The 24,392-nt window shown below is 38.4% G+C and overlaps 1 protein-coding gene across 17 annotated transcripts in view; it reads left to right on the top strand.

Annotated features, from left to right (window-relative positions):
- Window positions 1-1,441: 1,441 nt before the first annotated feature.
- Window positions 1,442-24,392, top strand: part of C2CD5 (C2 calcium dependent domain containing 5) — a 96,141-nt gene continuing 73,190 nt past the window's right edge. For 6 of the 17 annotated variants that reach the window (XM_054445456.2, XM_054445453.2, XM_054445449.2 and 3 more), the window contains exons 1-7: window positions 1,481-1,704; window positions 1,845-1,960; window positions 10,624-10,710; window positions 18,330-18,501; window positions 20,492-20,587; window positions 21,580-21,735; window positions 22,586-22,784. In XM_054445456.2, the coding sequence (XP_054301431.1) occupies window positions 1,871-1,960; window positions 10,624-10,710; window positions 18,330-18,501; window positions 20,492-20,587; window positions 21,580-21,735; window positions 22,586-22,784 (800 nt within the window). In that variant the 5' untranslated portion in view covers window positions 1,481-1,704; window positions 1,845-1,870. Of the gene's footprint in view, window positions 1,961-10,623; window positions 10,711-18,329; window positions 18,502-20,491; window positions 20,588-21,579; window positions 21,736-22,585; window positions 22,785-24,392 lie in introns of all 17 variants that reach the window. The other 11 variants (XM_063672513.1, XM_063672512.1, XM_063672508.1 and 8 more) reach the window with 5 other exon arrangements.

Raw genomic sequence — 24,392 nt, 5'->3', positions numbered from 1 at the left:
CTTTGAGCCGGCATGAACTCTGATTTTGTTGATACTGGGTATATTGTTAATGCTGATTTTTATATTTGGTAAGGACTAATTTATGTTACATCTTGTGTGTACCTCAATTTCCCTAATATGGTCTGAGACTGTAGATAACACCTTACTTTATGTATAGTTGGGTCAGTTCTTCAAGATGTTTAACGCTCTCCATGTTCATTTCTTGTGGTTGACTATACTTTCCATGGTGGGAAGTCCTGAACTTTTGCTACTACTGTAGGTCTTATCTTTAGGCTTGTGGATGCTTAATAAGAACACTGAGATGATCTAAGAGTGCAGGACATTTAATTTAAAAAAAAAATTTTTTTAAGAGACAGAGTTTTGCTCTGTTGCCCAGGTTGGGGTGCAGTGGTGAGATGGCAGCTCACTGCAGCCTCAAACTCCTGGGCTCAAGCAATTCTCCCAGATTCTCCCACCTCAGCTTCCTAGGTAGCTGAGACCACAGATGAGCCACCGGCCCAGCTAATTTTTGCATTTCTTGTAGAGAAGGGGTCTTACTATGTTGCCCCTTCTCCATGAGGCTGGTCTCGAACTCCTGGACTCAATCGATCCTCCTACCTCAGCCTCCCACAGTGCTGGGATTACAAGTCTGGGCCACCACACCCACCAGCAGAAACTTTTTATCAAGAGGCGACTTTGGATTTCAAGGTGACCTCCCCCACCCCGCCCACAGTAATATCTGTGACCCAGTGCACAATACAAGTGCCTATGACTGAATAAAAAATTTCACTAAATATTTATTTCACTATTCGAGATGTGCCTGGTATCTCTCTTTTTTTTTTTTTTTTGGAGACAGAGTGATCTCGGCTCACTGCAACCTCCGCCTCCCAGGTTCAAGCGATTTTCCTGCCTCAGCCTCCTGAGTAGCTGGAATTAGAGGCGCTCGCCACGACGCCCAGCTAATTTTTGTATTTTTAGTAGAGACGGGGTTTCGCCATGTTGTCCAGGCTGGTCTTGAACTCCTGACCTCAGGTGATCCGCCCGCCTAGGCCTCCCAAAGTGCTGGGATTACAGACGTGAGCCACTGCGCCCGGCCGTCTAATTCTATTTCGTAGAAAACTGGAACCACCACACGCACCTGTACCCCTTCCAAGTAGAAACCAGCTAATTTGGTTTTACGAATCACTAAAGGCCGACTGAAAAGGCTCTTCTAGCAGCCTTCGCTGCTACTCCATCTATCACAGCCCATCCGAAAAGCGGCGGCAGCAGCTGGGAAGGCCGCGGTCGGAGGCTGTCACAGAACAGCACTCGCGATTCGGCCCGCAAGATGGAGCGTTTCCCTCCAGGGAAGCAGCGCTGCACCTATCCACAGCCCCGACTCGGTGGATGATGCAGGACTCGACCCATTTCCCTGCCCTCCAGCTTTCTCAAAGTCAGCCCCGCCCCCTTATCTTTCCTCGGCGAGTTTAGTTTCGCCCCGCCAAGTGGGCAGAGCGCCGAACGATCGATGCTTTCTTCCGCGCCCCGAGAGCCGCCATTTTTGAGGGCGGGGGAGGAGAAACATGCAGGGGCGGCAGAGGCTCAACGGGATGCTGACTGGGTTCTGCTTCTCCTCCCAGCCCTGTGGGGCCTGGACGGAAGAACCCATCAAAGCCCTTCCTCCCGCCGCCTCTCCGGAATGAGGTCTCAGCGCCCGCGCGGGACAGCACCCTTCCTCTTGCGACAGTGAGTGGCGAGCTGTGGCGCGACTGCCGGGCGCCCGCGCGCGCCCCCGCGCGCTCCTTCGCTGTCAGTTACCCCGCGCGCCTCCGCCCCTCTCCCGCCGGCCCCGCGCTCGGCGCAGACTCGTTTGTTTGTTTCTGCAGGAGAAGAAGAGGCCGAAACCGAGACCATGCCTGGGAAGCTGAAGGTGAAAATCGTGGCCGGGCGCCATTTGCCAGTGATGGACCGTGCTAGTGACCTGACTGATGCCTTCGTGGAGGTTGGTGCAGGGTCCTGCCCCTCAAAACACAGGGAGCGCCAAGCCCTGTGAAGGATCTACCCACCTCGCCCCCAGCCCCTCAGCCTATTCCCCCCTCGACTGCCCTCCCGTCGGCCGTGGTTGTCCAGCTCTCCCACGAGGGATGACCGCCGAGACCTCAGTGCGTGCGATGGGTGCACGGCTTGCAGGCGTCCGCGGCACAGTCCGCTGCGCGGGGAGGCTTGTACTGTTCTGCATGCGGGGGTGACCCTGATGTCAGGACTCATTAACAGGCCACCTGCCACTCAGGAGATCCCAAGGTGTGGCCGCGCAGCCACCGACACACACACACACACACACACACACACACACACACGCCGGGATAACTGATGTCAGGACTCATTAACAGGCCACCTGCCACTCAGGAGATCCCAAGGTGTGGCCCCGCGGCCACTGAAACACACACACCCACACACACCCTTGGAAGGGGTGGCCAGAGTGGTGGACATCATGTTTAAGAAGGTGCATGAAGCCCTTTATGGGCACTTGGAGTCTCACAGTGCGAGGAAATCCACTCTCAGGCCTAACATTTTGTGAATCTGCCATGCACGTTCTAAAACACAACTGCAACACTTCCTGCTCTTGTATAGACTGGTAGGTCTGATGAGGTGTTTCAGGGTAATTTAGCGCCTTGAGGTAGGAAGTCAGTTAATTGCCATGGACTTAAATTGCAAAATTGCTTTTTAAGTCTAATGATTAGTTTAAAAGTCATGCAAATTAGTAAAGGCCTACGGCCGGAAGGTAATAACCCAGAGTCTGAAAGAAGCCAAGTAAAGATTGTAATAAAAATTGGCATGATGAGCCAGAGCATTAGAGCAGTAATCATTTGGGCTATTAGTGCTTAGAGTTGATGGATAGATGTAATATATAGCCCGATTTCATCTCAGTATTCCTGATGTTTCCTAAATGTTATCTAACCTAATAATTGTAGTTCACTGCCTCCCCCCCCCATTGTCATGGTGATTCTTAATCACTTCATTTGAGAAAGTTCTTGAGTGCTCTTATGCCAGATGTTAGGTGATAGGAATCCACAAATAACCAAAACATAGTGTTTGCTTTCCGGTAGTTCAGACATTGACCCACACAGCCTATTTAATAACTAATAGGTAACGTGTTGAATTTAATAATTGCCAGATCTGTACTAAGTACTTTTAAATTCTTAGTTTTCACAACAGTCCTGCTATAGGAGTATTGTTATTGTCCCATGTTACAGTTGATGTAACTGAGATCCAGTAAGGGTAAATAATTTGCTTAAGGTTACATAGCTTGCAAACCTCCACAGCCTGACAGTTTGTTCTCTTAACCACTCTGCTAATACGGCCTCACCAAAGTGATGAGTATTGTATTAGAATATGGAAACAATTGTGTCTCTGAAGGTTGAGAAAGGCTTCTTGTGAAAGTGACATTTGAAGTGGGCCTTGAAGGACACCCAGGATTTTACCAGGCAAAGGGAACATCAAAGGCAAAGGCATAGACTGGGATATATAGTATGTTCAGGAAACTGCCTTAGTTTAGTATGTGTCTGGAGGAAAGGGTATGAGATATGTAGGTAGTGGAGCTTGTTAGGGATGAGGCTGGAAAGCCCCATTTGCTATAAAACCTCATTTTCTGTAATATTTATAAGGAGGGACAAGGAAGCTGAATGCAGGTCACTGCAGCCTCCAACTCCTGGCCTCAAGCCATCCTCCTGCCTCTCCTGCTTCGGCCTCCCAAAGTGCTGGGATTATGGGCCTGAGCCACCACGCCTGGCCAGGGGAGTTTTTTAAGCAGAAATAAAATAAGATCATGTTTGTATTAGTTTGTTTCTTTATAGGATGGCCTGAATGGGGATGCTATTGATGGACTAGACAGATGGGAAGTGAGGCAGGGAGATCAGTTACGAAGGTGGTAAAATTATCCAGGTAATATGTGGGAATGGGAATAGGAATGGATTTGAACAGAAAGATTCGTGGGACATTTTTTAGATTAAAATAGTCAGGCCTTGATAACTAGGTGGATTTTGCTGGTGAGGAAGGGGGCTGATTCAGGGGTTACTTATTACTTCCTTCTTTGAACAGATTGTTTGCTGTTTGCCAGGCTCTGGGCTAGTTACTGGTCTAGCTGATGTATATACATGGTGAATAAGACAGACTTGGTTCCTTCTCTTAATTCAGCTTATATTTTAGTGGGAGAGACAGATGTTTAAAAGGTAAATAAATTATTAAATATATAGTTACAAGTTGGGATGGGTGCCATGAAAGAGAACAATAGAAAGAGAACAACAGGGAACACCTACTTTAGGTTGAGTAATCAGGAGAGGCCCCTGAGAAAAGTGTTTGTCAAAACCAAGATCTGCTGGATGAGAAGGAGCCTGCTGCTGAGGGAGCATATTTGTGTGTGTAGGGGAGTGGGTGGACAGAAGGTAACCCGGAGATCTCATGTAGAGATTTGGTGTGTTTTAGGAAGTGAAGGAAAATGTGTGTGGCTGGCACGTAGTCAGTGAAGGGAAGAGTAGTATCAGATAAAGTTGGAGAGTTAATCAAAGAACCAGTCTTGCAAGGACTAAGGCCATGATTAAGTTTGAATATGAGCACTGTTATGTGGAGAATGGATTGAAGGGGAAAGAGTAGAAATCAGGCAGTTAGGAGATTCTATAATAGTTCAAATAACAGGTAATGTTATCCAAGTGATGGATTTGGTAATGCGGACAAGTGGATGAATTCCAGGTATATTTTGAAGATAGATTAAAAGATGACTCCTAGCTTTCCGAAGTATTGGGTTTTCTGATACTCCAGGGGGATGGTAAAGATTGAGGAGGATCATTTTCCATTTGAGCATGTTAGGTTTGTGATGTCTATAGGGCCTTTCATTGGAGACGTTAAGGAAGTGATTTATGACTATGGCATTCAAAAAAAGAGGTCTGAGTTAAAAATGAGCACACAAGCCAGTGTTTCTCAACTGTGAGACCCAGGACTCCCTTTAGATAGCTGGTATTTTGAAATCTACCCTTTCTATCTCGGCATGATATTTTTTAGTTAATATATCCTTACAATTAAAAAATAAGTACCACGGTTTAACTATAACAAATAGAAGTATTTGTTGTTGTTGTTATCATTATTATTTTTTTGAGACAGAGTCTTGCTCTTTCACCCAGGCTGGAGTGCAGTGGTGCGATCTTGTCTCACTGCAACCTCCGTCACCTGGGTTCAAGCGATTCTCCTGCCTCAGCCTCCAGAGTAGCTGGGTTTACAGGTGCTTGCCACTGCGCCCAGCTAATTTTTGTATTTTTAGTAGATACGGGGTTTCACCACATTGGCCAGGCTGGTCTTGAACTCCTGACCTCAGGTGATCCACCTGCCTTGGTCTCCCAAAGTGCTGGGATTATAGCTGTGAGCCACCGTGCCCGGCCTGTTGTTATTATTTTAATATGGAAGTGCTTTTTCATGACCATAATAGAAAACATGAAGTAATCAGATGAATCAGTGAATTCGGCCTTTGTATGTATTAGACACTGTACTGGATGCTGGGGATATAGCAATAAATTTAAAAAAACTTCAGTCATGGAACTTACATTTTAGTGGGAGGAGAGAGTTCATAAATAAGTAAAAGATATAGTATGCTGGATGGTCTAGTTTTCTCTAGATTTTAGCATATACCAAAAATTACTTAAGAATAATATATGGAGAAAATAAAGCTGAGACTCAGAATAGGGAGTGCCTCGCCTATGTGAAAATCACGCGAATGTGACTGCTTCTCAAACAGAGTGAGACAGTTGTGTAGTTTTGGCATCTCAGATCTTCATTGCCATTGGTTATCTGATTTTTCAAGATAGTCAACTCATGGGAAAAGGCAGAGTTGCCTCTTGATTTACATGATGATTGTAGTTCTTGACAATTATGTACATTGAAACCCGGTTGTGATACTTTTATCTGTAAAACTGAGGTTCTAGGTAGGGTTTTTTTTTTTTCTCTCTCTCTTTTTTTTTTTTTTGAGATGGAGCTTCGCTCTTCTTGCCCAGGTTGGAGTGCAATGGCGCGATCTCAGCTCACTGTAAACTCCGCCTCTCAGGTTCAAGCAATTCTCCTGCCTCAGCCTCCTGAGTAGCTGGGACTACCAGTGCACCACCACGCCTGGCTAATTTTTTGTATTTTTGTAGAGACGGGGATTCACCATGTTGGCCAGACTGGTCTTGAACACTTGACCTCAGGTGATCCACCCGCCTTGGCCTCCCAAAGTGTGGGATGAGCCACCGCACCCGGCCTTCTAGGTAGGTTTCTTACCCATGTGATTATCTAGTGGGACATTTGAAAATCATGACATGGTAAAAGTCTTCATTGTTGGGAACTCTCTTGCATTGAAGAATACCTGGCATCTCTGGCCCTTCCTCACTTAATGCAATTACTATTTTCCCCAAAACCACTGCTGGACATGTCTAAAGCTTCTTTAGGAGTTGGAGTTGGTTCTGTCTTTTTTGCAAAGCTTTAGGAGTTGGTTCTGTCTTTTTTGCAAACCTGTGACTTAGGGGAAGGGAGAGAAACAGGATGAATCCTTGAAAAAACTTGATATTAAGAGGTTTATTAGAGGAGGAGGACTAGAGGAAGGAAACTGAGATTGTGAGCCAGTGGTTGGGAGAAAAATGGGGAACATAATGTCTTAGAAGGCAAGAGAGGAAGTTTCTGGAAAGAGGGAGGAAGCTCAACTGTCAGATGTCACTGGGGTCAAGTAAGAAGACAGAAAAATTATTGGACTGGACAACATGGGGGATGCGATAAGAGGCATGATGGGGATGGAATCCCATCCTGTAGTGATTTAAAGAGAATTAAAGTACATGGGAAGTGAGGAAGTAGAGCATGAATAGGCAACTGTTTCAAGATGTATGGCTATGAAGGGGGGAGGAAAAATAGTGTGGTATTTGAGAAGTAGTTTTAGTACTTAAAAAATAAATGAAAAGATACAGAGCCTATTTGTGTGCTAATAGGAATAATCCAGTAGAAAGGGGAAAAATTAATGCAGGAAAAGGGGGATAATGAAGGATTACAATACAATAAAGGGATAAATGCTTGATACACACTAAGTTCATAGAAGAGGGAGATAATGAAGCGTGGGCTAGTCATGAGAAACCTTTATCGTGGGCCTAGAGGATGGTAAAATTTTCAAAGGCAGAGAGAAAAAGGAAGAAAATTTTCAGGTGACTAGGACAAACTTGATACAAGCAAAAGAAGATACAGAGTATGTATTGATGTAGTTGAATGTATTTCAATTGAATGAATTTCATTCATATGTGATTGAAAGGAAGATCCTTGTTGAATAGAAGTGGGAAATAAATCTGGCTACAAAAGGGGGATACAGATTACTGAGTAGTCCAAAAATTAGGAGGAGAGGTCAATACAGTTGAAGCTGTCTTAACAACCTCCGTTAACTGACTCATTGCAATCCTCAGCGCTCTGCATCCTTCCATAAAGCGTATTCGTAAATACTCCTCTGGGTAAGACTAGTCTCAGTGTGCCTGGAGTTTCCCATCAGTTGGCTGATATACTTTACCAAGAGGCAGTTGTGTTTATTCCCAAATCTGCTTATGTCAAGTGTATTTGTTACTATATTTTATTTAAACCTTATATAAATGAGTGAATGTAAAGACATGGAAATGGTCACTAAAAATTGCTCTTGAATTAGGTGGAGAAAAGATTGTGAAAAATAGAGGATTCTTTGTTCATACTTTTTAAAGCAACCCAAACTGGAAATCAGAGATGAATGTGGCTTATGCAAAAAAAGATGACTAAACAGTTGACTTTTACGCAAAGAAGAGGTCTTAGCCTTACATTAAAAGACAGGAATGAATGTTTGTTTATATGTTTTATCTTAAAATGTTTACAGTTTGTATTATTTTTAGTGATCCTCTAATTTAACCAAGTTATTTGATTAACTGATCAAGTATTGGTCCTGGTTGCATTGATTGAGAGAATTTCCACTATATATGACGTCAGGAGTGTAGGGACCCACTGAAGTCCAAGTAATACTTCAAGACGAGTAGTCTTGCAGGAATCTCTAGAGTAAGATGGGATTCTGTACAAGCGAAGTATTAATGGAAATATATCTCAATATTAATGTGTGTTACCAATTGTTTGGCTAAACTACATTGTCATCTTGTGTTTGTCTAGGAACCTTTGAGGGAACAGGGAGAGGAAAATAAATATTTAATGAATATTTCCTATGTGCAGACATTTTGCTAGGTCTCTACATGCATTATATCATGTAATGCTCACTTACAATCCCACTTTTCAGAGGAGGAAGCCAATTTAAATAACGGGTTAATAACTTTCCCAAGGTAATTTAGCTAATGAGTAGGTAAAGAGAATGCTTTACTTCACTGGGGGAAATCTGCATTAAAATCCCTGATGTTCTTTAACAAAGTTATAAGGCATTCATTTAATTGCTGAGTAATAAAATGTCCTTTTAATTAAATTAAGACTAAGTGAACTGAGATTCTCCTGTACTAGAGTGGAAATCATCCAGTGTTGGCAAAATACACACTCCAGCCTTTTTCTTTTTGTTTCTTGTCCTTTATTTGTTTGCTTGTTTGAAAGACTGGGTCTTGCTCTGTCGCCCAGGCCTGAATGCAGCAGCCTTGAACTCTTGGCTTCAAGCAATCCTCTTGCCTTAGCTTCTTGAGTAGCAGGGACTCCAGGCACGCACCACCCTGCCTGGCTGATGCCTTTTCCTTTTTTCTAAAGTCTTTTTTGTTTGTTTAAAGCAGTTTGTGGACTATCAGATCTTTATTTAGAATGAACAATTGCACAGCAACAAAAAGGCACAGTATATAGCACAACTGTTATAGTGGGACAAAACTGTAGAGTGCTCTAAACTTGTCACTTAAAAAATCATGTAGTACTTTTGGCAGTTGAGCCAAAACCCTTAAGTATATTTGGCTTTTGATGATTTTGAATGTTTTTATAAATCCTAACAGTATTTTACTTCATATAAAGCAGCTTTAGATAAATTAAACAATAAGTATTTCCATCATGCCTTGAATATTTAAATGGAATGAAAATTAAATTAGTAATTAAACAAGAACCCCTATTCTTCCTAAGTTTTTCCTCATTAAGTTTCATTTCTTTATCATTGTGATTAAAAAAATTATCCAAGTAATACTTGAATGCTCCCCATTAAAAAAGATTCAAACACTCAAATATAACTTGAAAACCCGTTACTTTCTTCTTACAACACTGTACTCTATTCCCTGCACCGTATCAGTCCCTTCTTCAGAGATAATTGCTGTCATTTCTTTGGTTATGTTAATCTATTCTTCATCCCCTTAAAAAATACTTGTATATCTATATTGCATTTTTAGAAACAAATATAATCATACTTTATATATTCTGCTACTTGTTTTTTCAGTGATTGTGTAATTGATATCTTCTCGTGACAGTACATATAATTGACTCCATTCTTTATAGGGCACATGATTTGTTCGGTCACTTTCCTGCTGAATGACTATATTTTTGGTGGGGAGGGCTTATGTGAAAGTACTTCTGTAGGTTAAATTCCTGGTAGGAAACCTAGGATTCTGTAATTTGAATGAAAATAAAGTTATTGCCATTTGAATTTTAATTTTTGATGTTTTTGAATTTTAAAATAATGCATTTAAAATAGGTAGTAGTATGCATGGTTCAGAATTCAAAAGGTACAAAGTGAGTCAGCTTCTCTTTCACAGCCTTTCCTTTAACCAACCTCTTCTGCTCTTTCTAGTGGCCACTGTTACTATTTCTTGTATATACTTCTAGAAATAATGTGCGCATATATAGACATATAACTATTATATGAATTCTGTCTTTTTTTTTTTTTTTTTGCTGAAGAATGCCATATATCTGTAGTAGAAAGATGTATCTTGGAAGTTGTTCCTTATCAGTACATGGAGAACTGCTTTATTCTATTTAGTGCTACATTGTGTTGCTTTACCATAAATGTAATTAGTTCCATACTGACAGATATTTAACTTGTTTCCAAGCTTTTGCTACAGTAATGCTGCTGATATATGCCATTGTGTACCTCTGTGGGATAAATTCTAAGAAGTAGAATTGCTAGCTTAAAAGGGATTTAAGGCACTTAAAATTTTGATATATGTTGTCAAATTCTCTGTAGAGATTGTTCTACAACTCCTACCAGCAAAGTATGACAGTACCTCACCAATTCTGTTTTCAAACCTTTTGATCTTTGCCAGCCTGATAAGTAAAAATATTTTAGTTTGCATTTCTCTTAGTATGAATGAGGTTGATCATGTTTTGATGTGGTTAAAGACAGCTGTATTTCCATTTCTGTGACTTGTCTGATCATATCCTTTGCCTATTTTTTCTGTTGGGTTGTTGATCTTTTATTGCTCTGTACGTGCTCTTTAGAAATGGAGGAAGTTAGTTCTTTGTGATGTGTGGAGCTGGTCAAGCAGAGCAGTGGGTGATCCCTTGTTGCGGGTATTATTATTAGTCTACAAGCTTACCTGGATCCATCTGTACCTTCTTCGCTTTGTCCCAGAGGATAATAGTCTTTTTTCCCCTTTATGGTTAATCCTTCTAGTGGTTGGGTGACATTAAAATTTACTTTTATTCACATTTTTGATATTCATATGTGAATAATTTCTTATTTGTTTTTAGGTAAAATTTGGTAATACCACCTTTAAAACAGATGTGTACCTTAAGTCACTCAACCCTCAGTGGAACTCGGAGTGGTTTAAATTTGAGGTAAGTTTTTAAATGTTAGCATTTTTGAGTGTATTTTTTTGAGGTGACTCTTTTCCCTCAGGAATAATGAGAACCTTTTATTTCAGGCATAGTAGTATTTCTTCATCATAAAAATATTTTCTTTTCTGGTTACCTAGGAATATTGAGTCTAAAGAAAGTTATATTACATTTAAGAAAATATAGTATATGATAACACATGAACAAAAGAAGTCCTCAGATGTATTATATTATTATTATTATTGTAGTTTTCTCTAGATTTTAGCATATACCAAAAATTACTTAAGAATAATATATGGATTAAAATAAATTTTTAAAAAGTGTAATACGATATATTGTGAATATTGCCATTTAAATCATTTGTAAGTGTGCAGTTTGGTAGCATTAATTACATTCACAGTGTTTTGCTACTATCACCACTGTTTCCAGAACTTTTTCTTTACCCTAAATGGAAATTGTGTACCCACTAACCAATAACTTCCCATTCCCTTCTCTCCCTAGACTCTGGTGACCTCTAATCTACTTTCTGTCTCTTTGAATTTGCTTATGCTAGATATTTCATATAAATGGAATCATATAATACTTGTCCTGTTGTATCTGCTTTCTTTTACTCAGCATAATGTTTTCAGGGTTCATCCACAATGTAACTTTTATCAGAATTTTATTCCTTCTCATGGCTGAATAATAACCCATTGTATGTGTATGCCACATGTTATTTTCTAATTGAGTTATTTTGATTGTTGAGTTGTAAAAGTTCTTTATATATTCTGAATATTAACTCATTATGAGATATATAATTTTCAAATATTTTCACTCATTCAATAGGTTGTGTTTTTACTTTCTTGATAATTTTCTTTGATGCACAAAAGTTTTTAATTTTGATGAAATCCAATATATTTATTTTTGTTTTGGTGTGAAATGAAAGAATCCATTGTCAACTCTAAGGTCGTGAAGATTATCCCTATTTTTTTTTGTAAGAGTTTTATGGTTTTAGTTCTTATATATAGGTCATGGATTCATTTGGAGTTAATTTTTATAATGGTGTGAGGTAAGAGGCCAACTTCATTCCTTTTTTTTTTTTAAACAGAGTCTTGCTATGTTGCCCAGGCTGGAGTGCAGTGGTGCGATCTTGGCTCACTGCAACCTCCGCCTGCTGGGTTCAAGCGATTCTCCTGCCTCAACCTCCCTAGTAGCTGGGATTACAGACATGGGCCATCATGCCTGGCTAATTTTTTTGTATTTTTAGTAGAGATGGGGTTTTGCCCTGTTGGCCCGGCTGGTCTCAAACTCCTGACCTCAAGTGATCTGCCTGCCTTGGCCTCCCAAAGTGCTAGGATTACAGACGTTAGCCACCATGCCTGGCCCCAACTTCATTCATGTATGTAGAAATTCATGCATGTAGAAATTCAGTTGTTTGGGCACATTTGTTGAAGAGACTGTTCTTTTCCCATTGATTGGTAGTCTGCACAGAGACAGGAGGTGGTTATGTTCAAATGACTCATGGCCTGGTGATCTGAGGGGACTTCTCCAAAAGGAGAGCCTCCCATCTCCTCACCCAGGTCTCTTTTCATTTCTACCTTCTTCCCGCTTGTGCTTCCTTCCTTGAGGCACTTGAACGTAGAGGTCCCTATCACTCATGTTCTCCTCTTGTGCTCTTCTTAGGAATTCCGTTGTGTTACTGTTAGGATGTCTGTTTTATGTTGTGCCCAGCCACCTCCCTGCAGTTTTTGCCCTCTTTCTCTTTACATCTGTTTATTTTTTCATGGGTTGATTTGGTCTGTCGGCATGCCCCAATCCTCCAAGAGATTATAGGGACTGTACTAGGCTTTGAGAACAACAAGATGACGTACAAAAGGAGATACAGTTCTCACTTACAGACTGCTTATTATAGCCCAGACACTGGTGAAGTGCTTTACATGTGTTAACCTCATTCAATTCTCACAATGCCATGAAGGCACCTTTTATTTTAAGATGACTCAGAAGTCCAACCCAGAGCTAGCTAAGTGGTAGAGCGAGGATTCAAACCAAAGTCTGCCTGACTTCAAAGCTATTACCAGACCACCACACCTCCATCTTACATTCTCCCATTCTACCCACCACCCCCCCTTCCCAAGTTAAACATCTTTGTCAGTTGTTGTTCCCTGTGCCAGCAATGTTTTCCCTGCTTTTTTTGTTCTTCTTCACTGCTATATCCTCAATGCCTAGAAGAGCATGACTCTCAGTAAATATTTACCACACATATTGCCCATTTCTCTGATACTGCTTCCTTCACCCCTCAGCTGGAAGTGAAATTTTCTTCTTTGGAATTTTCATTGGACTACTTAAGAACCTTGTGAGGACCAATTTGGTTTTTCCTCCCCTGCTATTTCATGCTAGCCCTTATATTGGGCAGCATTGTGGCTGCTGTGCCTTTTCTGAGGCCTATTTCATAACCATTATGGAGCCTGGGTAAAGTTTAGCTCTTGCAGGGTAATGTGTCATTCTTCAGTGAAAGAGAACAAGGGAAGGAAAGTATTGGTTTGCTTGAAAGATTCTTTGATCATGCTGGGGAACCTGCCAAACTCATACCTGAAGATGGAAGAAATGACACTACGATTTTTAGACACTGCTTTGCTTATGGTTTATATTAGGACCGTGATCTTTCCTTTAGTTTTGGAAGGCACATTCTGTAGTGGTTGGGATACTGCATAGCAGCCCTCTATTGGAAAAGCTTAAAAGTCTGGATTAAGAGAAAACAAATTCTATTTCTGGTGCCTGCTAATTTGCAGATGACCTCAGACAGCCTTACCATTTGGAGCCTCTGTTTTTTTCAAACTTGAATCCTTTCCAGAGTAGTAATGAGGTGGCTATGAAGCATGTTGCTGTATGTTAATATGAGTTGCACTAGTCAACAAAAAGAGAACAATATATATATACTTTTTTTTTTTTTTTTTTGAGACGGAGTTTTGCTCCTGTTGCCCAGGCTGGTGGGCAATGGTGCGATCTTGGCTCACTGCAACCTCTGCCTCCCAGGTTCAAGCGATTCTCCTGCCTCAGCCTCTTGAGTAGCTGGGAGTACAGTCATGCGCCACCATACCTGGCTAATTTTGTATTTTTAGTAGAGACAGGATTTCTCCTTGTTGGTCAAGCTGTTCTCAAACTCGCGACCTCAGGTGATCCACCCACCTTGGCCTCCCAAAGTGCTGGGATTACAGACGTAATGCCCGGCCCGGGAATAATATTTTTAAATCATTCAGCATTTTGGATAGACATTCAGCGTTTGGCAGAAAGTGGGTTTAAATATTAGCATTTTGGGGTATATCTTCTGTTCTTTCGTTAATGTATAGTTTAGTTAGTCTGAGTGGTGTAGGTGTGCTAAAAAAATAGAACTGCAGTTTGAAAAGCTTTTGTTGCTAAACTTTAATCTCAGTTTGTATAAGAAAGGTGTACCTCATCTGTAGACTCAGAGCATTTATGGACAGTGACAGCTTTTATTTATTATCTCTGTGGAATATAACTATGTTTCTCAAAATTACTACCTCATCAGAGTAGCTTGGCTGTGTCTCAGTCTTCTATCAAAAGGACTCAGTTATAGAAACTGTTATTCTTAACCTCCCAGTAGCTTTCACCCAAAGATTTTCAAGCAGATGGATCTCTCTAAGGAAGATAATTTCTAGTTTCTGTAAACTCCTCCTCTTTTAAAATGGACTTCCGTGTTATCTGCTAGAACAATGAACTGGAAGTCAGTACATTTTTTAGGACTTTACCTTTGAGGCAAGTTAAAAAAAAAATCAGTTGGACATAGATGTAAGGATTTATTTCTGGCCTCTCAACTCCATTCCATTGGTCTATATGTCTGTCTTTATACTATTACCATACTGTTTTGATTACTATAGCTTTGTAGTGAGTTTTGAAATCAGGAAGTGAGAGTCCTACAAGTTCATATTTTTAGTTGATATTTTCATCGTGAAATATTTTGATTCTCTTCTCATTTTCTTTTGTGTATATGTACAGATTTTTCTTTTAGCTGCTTCTAAAATGCCACAGTATGTATTTTGAAAGACCTGTTGCACATGTATTCAGTCTATTGTGGCATTTTAAACTACATTATTAAGGTAAAGGTGTGGAATATATTAGTCAAAAAATAATCCAAGTAACTTCCTTACATGATTTCAGATGGATTTAGAATTAGAGTCTATCTTCATTACCCAAGCAAAACACTGGAATGTTTATATAGTTTATTTTGATAGCCTTTCCCCTCCCCGACTATAACCTAGAAATGGTTAAAAACAAATAGTTTTCATTACATTGTTATTGGAATGGTGGGAGGAGGCAACTTCATATGTCAGAGTAATTTTCATGATACTAGGAAATACTAAAAAATGATATTTCATTTTAATGATGATGGTAATAAACTGGTATTTTTAAAGCTAATGAGTACTCAAGCAGCTTACTTAACAATATGAAAAATAATATATTTATTTTCTGAAATAAGGGATTTACCAGGCAGTTCCCTTAAAATTTAGTAAGTTAGTGGCTGGGTGCAGTGGCTCACACCTATAATCTTGGGACTTTGAGAAGCCGAGGCAGGCAGATCACCTGAGATCCAGGGTTCAAGACCAGCCTGGGCAACAGGGTGAAACCCCGTCTCTACTAAAATACAAAAATTAGCCAGGCGTGGTGGTGTGCACCTGTAATCCCAGCTACGTGGGAGGCCGAGGCCCGAGAATCGCTTGAACCTGGTTGGGAGGCAGAGGTTGCAGTGAGTCGAGATCACGCCATTGCACTCCAGCCTGGGTGACAGAGTGAGACTCTGTCTTAAAAAAAAAAAAAATTTAGTAAGTTACCGTTTTGATTAGTCTTGCTGAATAATATATATGCTGTGAAAAATGTACTTAAAACTTTGTGTTTATAGTTGACATTGATTATGTAGTACTTTTTTTAACCCTGTTTATCAGTTGTTAATTGCATTCAGTTATATATATATATATATATATTCAGTTTTATATATATACACACACACAGTTGTGTATATGTATACACAGTTGTATATATACAGTTATATATATACTATATATACACAGTTGTATATATATAGTTGTATATATATACAGTTGTATATATCGTTGTATATATATACAGTTAAGTATATATTATATATATACACAGTTGTGTGTGTGTGTGTGTGTGTATATATATGTATATATATATATATATAGCACTCAAATAAATGTCTTAAGCAAAATACATGTTTTTCTCTTATGTGAAAGAAATGTTGTGCCAGGCAGTGTAAGGGTAGTATGGTTGCTCCACGCAGTCATTTCGGACTCCATCATCTATACATAGCCTGTGGTTTCTCTTAAAATGATTCAAGGTCCTTTTGGCTCCAGTTTAGCGCCTGGAGTTCCAGTGAGCACATGAGTGTTCCAGGCTGGCAGAAGGAGCTAGAGTGAAGGGGAGTCCAGGAGGAGGAGCTGATGAGTTAACCTAACACTTTCAGATGAGCAAGCCTTCTTTAACAAGTTTGCCCCCTCCCTACCAAGCTCTATGTAATGATTTATGCTTGTATCACATTTAGTTGCAAGGGAGGCTAATAAATGCAGTCTTTTAGCAGTGCATATTGCTAATTTAAACATTTGAAACATTTCTCAGAAAGTCTTAATTTATAATATTTTGCGATTCCAGATAGGCTTCATTTACTCTACTAGGTATTCTTTTTTTTTTTTTTTCTTTTTTTTATTATTATTATTATTATTATACTTTACGCTCTATGGTACATGTGTGCAACGTGCAGGTAAGTTACATATGTATACATGTGCCATGCTGGTGCGCTGCACCCACCAACTCGTCATCTAGCATTAGGTATATCTCCCAATGCTATCCCTCCCCCCTCCCCCCACCCCACAACAGTCCCCGAAGTGTGATGTTCCCCTTCCTGGTATTCTTAATTCATTATGATTAATGCTTGGATTTCCCTATTCATATTATTCATCTTGTTAGCTATCTATGTATGTATCACAAGCTATTTTTAGTCACTTAGTTGTTAGTATAGCACCCCCTAATGTCAGGGAAGGGCTACCTTAGTATACCATGAGAAAAAATGATAATGCTCAGAGGTCAATGTACAGGTGGTTAAATAAGTATATACAGAGAGTATTTTTAATGGAGTTAGAAATTGGGGGGAATGTCTTAGAGTAATGGTTAATGGTTTGGTTTATGATTCTTTCTCTTCTGTTAAATGTATACATAACACAACAGTAGTGGACAGAATGCCATTGGATGACATGATTCGGAATGGATTGGGATTCAAAATGATCATTTTATTTTAACATTTCATTATGGAAAATTTCAAGCATGCACAAAGATAGATTAGTATATTGAACCTCACCCACCTTTAACAGCTGTCTACATTCTACTGTTCTTGTTTCGCCTTTTTAACTCCCGCCCACCCGGGTTTTCCTTGTGGGGATATTTTAAGGCAAATTTGAGATGTTATATGATTTCATCTATGAATTCCAAATTATATACCTCTTATACAGAAGGACCCCTTATAAATAAACAAAACCTTAGATCACATTATCACACTAATGATATCAATAATTCCTTAATATACTTTAATTCTTAAAATAATCTTCAGAGGCTGGATTATTAGCTTAACATCAACAAGAAATTAAATAGGGGATAGGGAAAGGCATAAATGTTTCATATCCGAGTTTAAAAAAGCAACCAAAGTATAAGGGTTGCAGAGCTATCACATGACCAAAGCATATGTAAGAATGATACAGAGATTTTAGCCAACCACAGACTCAGTTTTAATAGTATGGTATGTCTGGTGTAAAGAAGAACATCCATAGACTGCATTTTAAAAGTATAGTTTTCTAATTATAGAAAATAAGAATCCTTTGGTATTCTGTCCCAATCTTAATACTGTCTATAATATGTTCCCTTCTGGCCACTATATTTGATGAAGGGGGCTGGTAAATTAGATAATGGCATGATATCTAGAAGGTGGCAGCCAAAATAGTGAGTATGTCTTCCATGAGGGAGAAATCATTTTGCACTTTCTCCATTGTAAATCCCTCTGTTTGGCACAGTGTTTGGCATATGATAATAACTCGATAATGACTAAATAAAAGGGGAGAGGGTAGACGTTTATATCATGAACTTAATTTGTGAACTTAGGTTGTTTTTTCTTACACATAATGTTAATTTTGCTTATGGTTCTGTTCTCTGAAATCGCCCTTAGAAATTGTGGTATCATTGTGCTCAATTAGCATTCTTCTCTCTATAGATACTACATGAACTCTAATATGACATTCCTTAGGCATTTTTGCTATGTATCATAGGCAAAGTTGTAAAACACAGGATAATATGTAAAAAAAATTGAGATTTAAATTTTTTTGTTGTTAGTCATCCCACTCTTGTGCTGAGAGATAAACTTTTTTTCTTTAGAAAGATGGGATATTGTGTAGGAAAAGGAGCTATAACTTTTTGTGCGTTAATTCTTTTCCTTACTTTGGTGCTTAGAAATCTGTAAGATTTTATTTGCAGATGTGTCATCCTTTTCATTTGATATAGGTATACATTTGTGGTAATTAAGATTTAAAAACTATATGAGATTTAATTTTAAGGTATACTTTTAGGTGGATGATGAAGACTTACAAGATGAACCTTTACAGATCACAGTTCTTGACCATGATACTTACAGTGCAAATGATGCCATTGGTAAAGTGTACATTGATATTGATCCTTTACTGTATAGTGAAGCTGCAACAGTCATCTCAGGATGGTTTCCAATTTATGACACCATACATGGTAAGGAATAATAAGAAAGCATTATAAATAACAATCTTAATCTTTTTTATTTGTCCTTAAAGGCGTTTGTGCTATATTTGGTGGTTTAAAATATGTATCTTTAGGCTAGGTGCGGAGGCTTATGCCTGTAATCCCAGCACTTTGGGAGGCTGAGGCGGGTGGATCACCTGAGGTTGGGAGTTCGAGACCAGGCTGAGCAACATGGAGAAACCCCGTCTCTACTAAAAATACAAAATTAGCCAGGTGTGGTGGTGCATGCCTGTAATCCCAGCTACTTGGGAGGCTGAGGCAGGAGAATCACTTGAACCCGGGAGGCGGAGGTTGCAAGTGAGCTGAGATTGTGTCCTGTGCAACAAGAGCGAAACTCTATCTCAAAAAAAAAAATATATATATATATATCTCTCTTAAGATGATGCCTTTTTAAAAATAAATAATAGTAAATTATTGTTAGTAAAATTGTTGCTTCTCTGAACATAATTTGAGATAATGCTTGCTAAATTTGTATAGTATAGTAAGTAAATGCATGATTTAAAACTGATCTAGTATGGATACTGTGTTTCTAAAACACATTTTCAAACTGATTAATAATGATTTTTGTGCTTAAAAGTTACTTAAAAGTTTTTTGTTGCCTGAAGCAGGGCCTCCCGGGCAGCTGTGATTGCAGGCACATGCCATGATGCCTGGCTGATTTTTAATTTTTTGTAGAGGCACGGTTTTGCCATATTGGCTAGGCTGGCCTTAACTCTAGAGCTCAAGTGATCCACCTGCCTCAGCTTCCCAGAGTGCTGGGATTAGCTTTCTTAATATTTAAGTAGGTAAATTATTGAGTCAGTTTTCTTAGGTCTTCCACCATAAGTATAAATTTGACATGAAGTCAGGACAGTCAAGTGAAAATATTTAGTAAATGTTTAGAGATAAGAGCTGGGTCATTCTTATTTATCAGAGCATGTTTTGAAAACCCTTATTCTTGGAATTTTTTATTTACTTAATTTTTTTCTCGCGTGTTGCCCAGGCTAGTCTCAAACCCCTGAGCTCAAGCTGTCCTCCTGCCTTGTCTCCCAGAGCACTGAGATTACAGGCATGAGCCACTACTCCTGGCTTGGAATTTTTTAGTTAGCTTACTTTAGCTTATATTCATTGAAAAGAATAAAACTTCTTTTGTTTTAAATCAGATTCTTGCATTAATTGTTAAGAATATATAATCTGGGATCATAAAGATCTGAATTTTAATCCTGGATCTGCCACTTAACAGCTATTGACACTGTAAATTACTTAATTTTTATTAAATATTAATTTCTTCCTTTGTAAAATGGAGATGATACTACCTTATTGGGTTGATGTGACCACTCAGAGATACTACCTGTAAAGCATTTAGTATATCCTCTATCAGTGCTCAGCAAATGTTGTCACCGTAATCATTATCATCATCAATTCAAATGGGACTCCTTTCTAATTAGTCTTGGGTCAAAGTGGAGACTTGTGAAAATGAAAATTATTCATATTCTAATGCATACATGTTGTGCTTCAGAAAATATACAGAAACTACTGAAAATGAAAGTAACTAGGAAACAAAGCCGGTATTACTATTATGATCAACACAATTACAGATGCACCTTGATTTGTGATGGCGTTATATCCAGATAAACTCATCCCAAGTTGAAAATGCATTTAATATATCTAATCAACCAAACATTATAGCTTAGCCTAGCCTATCTCAAATGTGCACAGAACACTTATATTGGCCTACAGTTGGACAGAATCAACTAAAACAAAGACTATTTTTTAAATAAAGTATTGAACATCTCATGTAATTCATTGAATTCTGGACTGAAAGTGAAAAACAGAATGGTTTTGCACCATGGTAAAGTTAAAAAAAATTGTAAGTTAAATCATTGTATTTTAAAATCATTATTTAGCATTAATTTGCTTCATATTTAATTGTACATTACTTTCTTAAGGTAGAAACTTGATTTTCTTTTTAAATTTATAGGTATCCGTGGGGAAATCAATGTAGTTGTCAAAGTAGACCTCTTCAATGATTTAAATCGATTTAGGCAGTCATCATGTGGAGTCAAATTCTTTTGCAGTAAGTAAATACATTCTATTACTCAACAGGAAATGTAATAACTGTTAAATATGAGAAATCAAGTTAACATTTCAGAAGGCAAGTAGAAAAGGTATTATACTTGGTTTTAATGCCAAAGAGAAAATTGTTAATTTTCTAGAATAGTTAGAGTAGTTCTGATTTGAATATAAATGATATCTAGTTTTTGAAAATTTATAGAAGTTTTTATTAGAAAAATCCAGTGACATTTTACTGTAGTATAGGACACTGAAAGAAAGGAGCAAAACACTATGGCTAAGCACTATGGTGCTGTCCCAAAGTACACAGGCTTCTATGGGTATTGGGTCTAGGGAACTCCATGAAATATATGGGACTGAAATGGGCAGGTCTTGGTGATCACAGCCAGCCTGCAGTAGTAGGATTGAAATCCCTAAGTAGTTGACTTAACTTCAGTGCACCAATGTTTATTTTAAGAGACTAATTTGGTACAGATGTATTCAGGTTCTCTCTCTCCTTTTTGAATCTGAACTTGACTCCTCAGGTTATGTCAGAAAGATAATGGTTTGATTTTTGAAACTGTGCTATGTGGTATACAGAAGTACTTTTACAAAGGGCTTTGAATAATTAAAGATTTAAAAAAATTCATTGTCTGCTTTCTACCTATTTATATAATAATTAGCTAGCTGACTTAAATTTTGATTTTTTAAACTTTGTATTTATTGAATTCTGTTTAAGGTTGTCTGTAGCTGTTTTCCAAATTATACAAATGCAATTTATATTTACTTTGCTTACGTGAGAAAGGTGAGAGCCTCCATGAAAGAAAATAATTATTTCTAAAAATGAAATAGATCTTAGAAGACTGATTGGAAGTATTATTATGATTACATTGAAAATATTACAGTAAAAGATGTTCTTGTATTATGTATCTAAAGATCAGAAAATTGAGATGTACATTTTTTAAAAATTGAGTTTTACCTTTTGATAAACAGAAGCATAATAATTTGTTTTAACAGCAACATCTATTCCAAAGTGCTATAGAGCTGTGATAATTCATGGATTTGTAGAAGAACTTGTGGTCAATGAAGACCCAGAATATCAGTGGATTGATCGAATTCGCACACCAAGGGCATCAAATGAGGCCAGACAGAGACTCATTTCATTAATGTCAGGTATTTTAAAAAAATAACTTTATTACTGACTGATTTAGTACTCTCTCAAATTTTTTACTTTTCTTTGACATGCTACCTCAACTTTTACAATGAAGGCTATGAATTATAAGTGACTGCATGCCTTCCCCTGGGCCAGTCTTCCTGAACACACTTGCATTGCCCTCTTTTAGCAAACAAGTGGAAATGCAAATCAGAAGCTTGTAGTAAAAGGAAATTGTGTTGATGAGGTAGTGTAGTGGAAAGAGCGCTGAGCAAGGGGCGTTCAGGAAGGAACCCTGAGTGGGAACCTGGATTCTAGCTTTCCTTCATCTACCATTTATTTGTCAGAGCTTAAGCAAATCACCTTCTTCTGTCTCTCATACTTCCTGTTCAGATGTTCCCTTTTCACAGTTCTTACCTAGGTACACTGTAGTTCCCTTTACCCGTTTGACCACTTTCCCTGCCACTCTGACCTCATTCCCTTTTTAAATTTTTCTTTGAAAAAGTTGTTTACCGTTTTATTTAAAGTTTATATTAAGAGTTATATGTGTATATGTGTGAATATATATGCATATACATATTTCACACAAAGTATCAATGTTATATTTATATAGCAAATATGTATATTTGTTTTTATTCTATGTATTTGTGCTGTATAAGTATAGATTATATTTTATAATTATGCTATATTATAATAGAATTATGTTCTGTATTCTGTAGAGGCTAAACCAGATTATCTTTTAAGTTTCCTTCAAGTTCTGAAAATCTGTCATTTTCTTGGACTTTTTTTTTTTTTACCACTACCATGTCCAGTCGTATAGTATGTAATGTAAGGATACAAAGCAAGAATGAGATTTCCCATTTTTTGTAGGTGAGCTGCAGAGGAAGATTGGCTTGAAAGTACTTGAAATGAGAGGAAATGCAGTTGTGGGGTACTTACAGTGTTTCGATCTGGAGGGCGAGTCTGGGTTAGTGGTGCGAGCCATAGGAACGGCGTGTACTCTGGATAAATTAAGTAGCCCAGCAGCATTCCTTCCTGCGTGTAATTCCCCATCCAAAGAAATGAAGGAGTAAGTATGAATCAATGAAATTGTTCTTGCTAAGATTTTTATCTTTTATCTGTGCTTTTTCATTTGATTTGAAACATTTTAGTAGGGTTGTTCAACATTTTCTCTGTGATGATTTTTATTGGTGATGACTGTCAAAATTTAAAACTTAAAAATATTTAAATATTCCTAATATTTTATTTATACCATCTTATTTATTTTTATTTTTATTTTTTGTGACAGGGTCTTGCTCTGTTGCCCAGGCTGGAGTTCAGTGGCACAGTCTTGGCTCACTGCAGCCTTGACCTTCTAGGCTCAGGTGATCCTCCCACCTCAGTCTCCTGAGTAGCTGGGACTACAGGGGCACGCCACAATGCCCAGCTAATTTTTGTATTTTTAGTAGAGATGGGGTTTTGTCATGTTGCCCAGGCTGGTCTCAAACTCCTGGGCTCAAGTGATCTACCTGCCTTGACTTCCCAAAATGCTGGGATTTACAGGTGTGACCCACTGTGCCCGGCCTATACCATCTTAATATGAAACAAATTAAGTAATATAAAATTAAACTTATTCCAGATATTTAGACACTGCATATATAAAGCATAAAATGAATATTCAAGCGTTGTGTGGCATTTTATTTTCTGAGGAATGCTTAAAACCCTCTACCAGATAATCCAATTATATTTATTAATGGCCACATAGTATATAAAGCAGGCAAAATTGATTTGTGCAGAAGTCTTAAACTCAAATGTCTAGAGGCCAGGGAGTTTATATGAATAAACTAACTGAGTGTAATTAAATAGAGTATACTACTGCCTGTAAAGCCAAGGTTGGCAAACTTTTTTTGGGAAAGGCCAATACTTTAGGGTCTGCCCATACAATCTCTTGTCTTTATTTACCAAAAAAGGAGTTTGTTGATCCCTAAAGAAATTTAGAGTCATACATTTTAGAAAATCTATGTGTGATCCTGCAAAACACTTCTGTTGGCTTGATTTGGCCTGTGTGTGTCATCATTGTGTCAGAGGCAGAGATTTTCAACATGATGGTGGTCATGACTGTCAACACAGAGTGTTTGGAACAAGATTTTTCAGTCATAATGATTAGGGTGCTAGGTGCTGTTGGGGACTAGAAAGGCTGACTATCCTGCACAGCAAGGGACAACCCTATACAATGAAGACTTGTTTCATCCTAAATGCCTTTAGTACTTCGGTTGAAGACCACTCATTTAGAGATTCTTCTAAGTCAAGGGTTGGCAAACTTTTTCTGTGAATGACCAAATGGTACAGGTAAATGATTTAGTTTTTGCTGATGCTACTTCATAACTGCCATTGTAGCACAAAAGCAAACATAAACAGTATGCAAGTGAATACAGTGTGGCTGTGTTCAAATAAAACTTACTTACAAAACAGATGGTAGGACAGATTCGGACTGCAGTCTGTAGTTTGAGGACTCCTGTCCTAGATAATCAGGGAGTCAGAGTTGTATAGTCGGGAAACCTAAAACGTTTCTCAGTTCAGTAGTCAGGAGGGGTTGAATAGAAAGGTATCATAGTATGAAAAAGCATGTTTTTTCACCATCTTTTTTAAAATGAAATTTTCATCTTTATCTTAAGTGCATTCTTTTTGTTTAGCCGTT

Source organism: Pongo pygmaeus, chromosome 10 (assembly GCF_028885625.2).
Source record: "Pongo pygmaeus isolate AG05252 chromosome 10, NHGRI_mPonPyg2-v2.0_pri, whole genome shotgun sequence".
In the NCBI taxonomy this organism is placed as follows: domain Eukaryota; kingdom Metazoa; phylum Chordata; class Mammalia; order Primates; family Hominidae; genus Pongo; species Pongo pygmaeus.
Note: the sequence above shows the minus strand (reverse complement) of the source record. Positions and strands in the feature narration are given on the sequence as shown.